The sequence below is a fragment of the Aspergillus thermomutatus genome, assembly GCF_002237265.1.
Source record: "Aspergillus thermomutatus strain HMR AF 39 chromosome Unknown NODE_59, whole genome shotgun sequence".
In the NCBI taxonomy this organism is placed as follows: domain Eukaryota; kingdom Fungi; phylum Ascomycota; class Eurotiomycetes; order Eurotiales; family Aspergillaceae; genus Aspergillus; species Aspergillus thermomutatus.
In genome coordinates, this window is record NW_020798108.1 from 120,386 (window position 1) to 126,250 (window position 5,865).

The window sequence follows — 5,865 nt, forward strand, 5'->3', positions numbered from 1 at the left end:
TGCCATATCTGGCGTAGCGATCAAGGCGTTCTCATTGACTTGGATCCCTTGTGGTTCCTTCTCGTGCCACGCTTGCTTGTCCAATATCAGTACGAATATACTGGTCGAGATATGGGGGCTCGACCTGATTGACCCGATATCATTGTCAGCGGCCTCCATCAATTCTTGTATCTGGTGGTCTCATTTTCCCGTACCTGTCACCACAGTTTCTGATAGTCTGACCTGATTTCTACCTTCTGGCACACCCACAGCGGTGGGGTCAGGGGACAATGTCAGCTACCTCCGACGTAATCCCCACGGATGGTGGTCATTCGCAGCAAACGGCCCCGTCGCAGCAATTGAATCGTTCCTGTGAATCATGCCGAGGTCTCAAAGTTCGTTGTATCCCTGATCCAGCCACACCGAATCAATGCCAGCGGTGCACAAAGACGGGAAGGCCTTGTATCTTTGTAGCGCCCCAAAGGCGACGGCCACGAAAGCGAACCGATTCCAGAGTTGCTCAATTGGAGAGGGAAATGCGGCAGATGCGTTCCCTATTGAAGGACCGTTTCCGTGCGGATGACAGCGATGCAGAAAGTGTGGATAGCGAGAACGACGAATCGCCAGAACATGATTCGGGTATCGAATCAAAAGAGAACCTATCCTCAATCCCCGAGGCGCCCAGCAGTGTCTCAACATCAACCAGACATACGGATCAGTCTTCTGGTGTTCCACTGTCTTCATATCCCAACGTTGTCGACAGCAGCTCGGTCTCCGCCCCCTCCTTCACCCCTGGGTTCAGTGGATACTCCCCTGAAATGCCATTAGGAGATGACATTATCGACCGGGGTGTGATTCCCTTGGAATACGCCAATGAGCTCGTGGCGTTCTTCATCAGAGATTTAATCGCCTTCGCCCCGGTCATCGTGCTGCCTCCTGAGACTACCGCGTCGCACCTGCGTCATTCCAGGCCCGTGCTTTTTCTTTCCATCATTGCCGCTGCTGCTATTGCCGTCGATGCAAGCGTCGCGGCCGTTCTTAACCAAGAGCTCGTTCGGCTCTATGCAGAACGATTCTTCATTCATGGCGACAAATCTTTAGAGCTAGTCCAGGCATTGGTGCTCATGACGGTTTTCTACTACCCGCCCAACTCGCCGATGAAATTGCAGCACTTTCAGTACACGCACATTGCAGCTACCATGGCTTTGGAAATTGGTTTGGCCTCTAAGCGTAGAGTATCTCCAAAAGCGAGCGGGAAGAAAGACAAGCGGAATGCGTATGACGAACAAATGGCGGAACAAGCGAGAGCGATACTGGAGTGTTATCATTTGGCTTCTACGTAAGGATCGAGGAGCGCCCGGCGGAAGGGCAAGCTGCTGATACTTGAAACAGTGTCGCAATGAAGACTCGTCGTCCTAACCTGCTCTTGTTCAACGATTGGATGAGTGAATGCGTGAAACACCTAGAAAAATCGCCAAATGTCATAGACCGACATATGGCCACCTGGTTCGAACTCCAAAGGATCGTTGATGAGGCTATGGCTTCCTTCGGCCTCGATGACACAAGTTCCACCACGCCGTTGACAGAATCTCGCGTTCAGGCTGTACTGAGGTGGTTTGACAATCGAATGCAGAATTGGAAGAAGAATACACCAGCGGACATGCTGACAGGTGCGTTTTCCTCCCGGCAATGACTTGGAAGTAGCTAGCTCACTCCTGTCCCCTTCAGTGCCCATGAGCTTCGAGTACCATTACACCAATCTTGCCGTATACGAACTGGCAATCGGAGAAGGTTACCGAGATCCTGATGCGATCAAACAGGAATATTACACGCTTCCGACGCCGGAAGGTGACCGCCGAAATCAACGCGCCAGTGCCCCTCTCAGTGCTATCCGCGTAGATATAACGATCAAGTGGATGAATACAGCTCATGAGATGCTCAATTTCTTCCTCAGTTGCGATATTGAACTCATGCGAAAGCTTCCGAACTTGATATACACACGTGTGGGCGTGGCGTTGATGTCTCTTTTGAAGATATACTTCACCGTGATATCAGGGGCCTTGGGAGAATTTGTGACACCAGAGTCCGTCAAGGTTGAAATGTACCTGAACGCAATGGCAAGGAGACTCACCGAGGCGAGCGGTGGCCAGAAATACAAGATCCCCAGCCGATGGTATTATGTTCTTGCCGTCAAAGCTCGAAACTGGTATGATCGGCTGCTGCAGCGGCAAGCGCAGCGGCAAGCGCAGCGGGAAAGTGGCTTTATGTCTCAAATGGAGGCGGGCCAACCGATGCCTCAGAACCAAATGCCAGCCCAAACTCTTCAGCACTTCGGTCCCGTCAACCCAAGCTGTTCTACAGAGTCACTCGTCGTGGATGCAGGCATCCCCCAAGGCCCTCCATATTCCAACATGGGTAGTGGCTATGGAGCTCCAGTGGCCTTGAACCAGATGTGGCATGTCGACCAAAATTATGCGCCCACATCTCTCAGCTACCAGTATCCGGCATATCAGCCGCCCACTTTGCCATCTCAGTATGGGTACGTGGCACAGCATCCAAGCTTGCCCTCGGAAAACAGCCAAAATCAATCGCAATTACCTCGTAGAACCGGGATGGAACTGGACGGCTGGCTTCCGGATGGGAGTATATTTGGGGCACCCACTTTACCTGGATTTTGATAATTCGGTAACATTCTTCCGGACTGAGCTCTGCCATCCAGCAATTAGTGCATGTCGCGTCAAGTCAAAGGGCTTTCTGACCTCACCATCCTCGAGGTCTTACATACCTCGTGTTAGCCATTTGATTAGAAGACCACGACAGTTCATGAACTATAATTATGACAGTGCCATCACTCCACCGGTCCTCATAGAGGGGAATCCGAAGGATCACTTTTCAGAAAAGAAGAAAAACGAAGACAAGTAGAACGTAGATATTGAACAAGAAATCCTACCGCGGCATTCGGTACGGAAATTTATTCCATGTCAGTCGACCCTCACGGAGCATCGGTGAACACGGAACCTCCGATATGGAGTTGTATCCGATTCGGGCATGTCGTAGAAAACGCCCAGCCCTGAAAATCTGAGGAACCAGCAAATCATCATTCGAACCCCATTAAAACATCGTGGAGCTGTTAGCTGTCAGCTGTCATCTTGGCTCTTATGAAATGGATCTTCTTGAGGATGAAGCGAAATTACGCCCGTCCGGACTCCGGAGTATAGGCCCCTCGCTAAGGTAGGAAGCTGTGGGCGCCATTGAAGTTGGCAGAGCATGAAGATTGGCGGGCTAATATATTCCATCTATCTCCCGAAGCAGACTCCGGCGTTATGTTCGATTCCGAGGTAAAGAAGGTCGTGTGCAGAAATGTATAGGAAGCTTAGTGGTTGTTGGAGTGAGAGTGTGATATCTCATTGTATATATAGGTACCCTGTGCTCTGTACGTAGTAGTCCATATCAGTTATTGCCAGCAGTGTGGATTAACAACTAGCAAGATGAAAATTGCAGTTGATGGAAAATGAATCTGATCTGATTAGATATGCTCTGATCAATTGATCTATGATTCTGTATTGTTTTCTTGCTGATCTGATTTCCTTTTATGACGTGTAATGGCGTAAACCCTCACTGCCTTTCGCCGCTCTGTTTCTTAATGGTACCAAAGACATCGACATTGTAGTCTATATATACCAACGTAAATATCACGAAGAGACACTGAATATATCACTAAGATATCAATTATGTCTGATCTATCCCGCAAAGAACCCTCTACCAGTGAGTTCCCCCTCCCATATCCAAGAACAACCTCTAAGCGATGTCATTCCCAGAGGCTCTCCTAGAAAAAGCCAGGTACCGGTCTGATAGCATCCGCGAGGCCCTCAATGATCCCGAGCAGAACACTACTAGCGCGCAGTTTGACAAGAGCAAATTGCCCTCTGAGCCGGTCTGGGATAAGGGTAGCACGACCAAAGTGGCGGTTGATGCTCCTCCTACGGGGAAGATGTGAGTTTGTTCACCTCTTGTTCTTTTGGTTTTGCCGGTGCGAGATCGATTGGGGTATGTGGTCCAGCAGTTGTTGACTGATGCTGTATCAGGATGGATAAAACGAGGGATCCTGCTGGGGTTAGGTGATTAGCTATTCTGGGTAGATGGCTTGATTGTGAGGTCTTGTTGCGCTCATTTATTCCAACTCGTTCCCATGTATGACCGGATACTTTAACTTAGATCTTGATGTCCTGGTAGTCGAACTTCGATGGTGAACCTGCTTAGTCTGCAGCGAGTGGTAGGGGTAGCCGGACGCAGCTTAGCAGTAGCTTCAACCAACTAGTGGCCTTCTTAGAATGACAGTCATCTCGTGCTTTTCCATGTCAAGCTGTGGAACCTATCAGTGGCAGAATCATGCTCCCAGGATGGGAAAAGCCTGAGCATGCAGTAGATATCAGTTGATGGATCAGATCAATAATCGTAGATTTTGTGAGACGCATCGAGCAAGTTGCCTGTTTTAAAAGAAAAAAATGATTGGAGAATCGTATTTCGTGCCTGAAAATGCTTCCTTAAAGATGGTGTATCCAATGATGAAACTCTCCATCTCCTCTGTTGAAGCTTTTTCCAGGAATAAGGGAGTTATGTACTGTCAGGCTCAGATTAATACCAAAATCATATGTCTATCACATGATTTCTACTGGCAACCTACCCTTTCCTGTATTCTAGACTATAATAAAACTTAGGAAGATCAAGCTACTGAGATAGAATAGACTAAATATATCATTTCTTACTAGTTCTATTATGTATTTATTTATTACTTTAATTAATCCTATTATACTATTTAATCTAACTACTTTTATTAATTTTATCTAGTGCTTATAAGTAGATTCTTCTATAAGAAGACCTTATTAATTCTTCCTATTCTATTAGAGTATATATAAATTACTATCTAGTATAGGTAGTCTAGAGATAATACTAATTAAGAAGGGAGCTAAAGGACTATACCCACCCTAATTAAAGTATATAGACTAATTTAAGTATAAAAATAGCTACTTAGAGTTATATAATAATCTAGAATATAAAGTTAAATATAAATAACCTCTATTACCTACTTACCTCCTTCACCTATTATTTATACCCTAATATATTAGTATTACCTAAGTTACTAATATTTTTAAATAGGTAAGCATCTTCCTAACTTAATTATAATAGACTTCTAGAGAGAAAGTAAGTATATCTATATATCTATTAGATTAGATAGACCTAACTTCTGAAACTAAAAAGGAAATAACTAGCTATTTAAATCTAGGAGTAGAAATCTACTAATCCTAAAATAGTTTTACTAACTAATTAAATTATAGTAGTATTAGTAAATCTATTAGTAAATCTAGAGCTATAGTAAAGGACTTTATTATTAAGCTATTTTATAGAAGATAAGATAGAGTAAAAGACCCTAATAAATACCTTAAAGATATTAAATATATAATTAAGTTAAAATATAGAGTAGGTAATATAGGTCCTAATAGAGACTATAACTATTAAATCCTATTCTACTAAAATCTAAAAGATAAAGCTAAGAAATAGTATAGTAGGCTAGCTAAGACTATAAAAGTAAATTAGAATTAGCTTAAAGACTAATTTACTAACTAATTTAAAGTTAATATTATTAATAAAGCTATAAAATAATTCTAGATTAACTAGTAGATTACTTACCTATACTAATAAACTAATAAACTTATTAATACTTATATTAAGAGATATAAGGAACTTAAAGCCTAAGCTAGGTGTCACGGGCTAGAAGCCGATTCAACCTATAACCTAGGTTTGGACGGTAAGAAATCGCTAAGAGGTTCTAACTGGGGCCGCAGCGGCCGAACACGAAGAGGGGTGTGCGAGGGAGAAACGGGGTCA

At 44.5% G+C, this 5,865-nt stretch overlaps 2 protein-coding genes across 2 annotated transcripts; both read left to right on the forward strand.

Annotated features, from left to right (window-relative positions):
- Window positions 1-269: 269 nt before the first annotated feature.
- Window positions 270-2,657, forward strand: CDV56_108699 (uncharacterized protein; the record flags this gene model as incomplete). The annotated part of the gene is made up of 3 exons (XM_026762318.1): window positions 270-1,318; window positions 1,372-1,649; window positions 1,708-2,657. 3 exons carry the CDS (start codon window positions 270-272, stop codon window positions 2,655-2,657), a joined length of 2,277 nt encoding a protein of 758 aa, XP_026615733.1.
- Window positions 2,658-3,784: 1,127 nt separating this feature from the next.
- Window positions 3,785-4,101, forward strand: CDV56_108773 (uncharacterized protein; the record flags this gene model as incomplete). The annotated part of the gene is made up of 2 exons (XM_026762392.1): window positions 3,785-3,972; window positions 4,065-4,101. The coding sequence occupies 2 exons, from the start codon at window positions 3,785-3,787 to the stop codon at window positions 4,099-4,101; spliced, it is 225 nt and encodes a 74-aa protein (XP_026615734.1).
- Window positions 4,102-5,865: the final 1,764 nt, after the last annotated feature.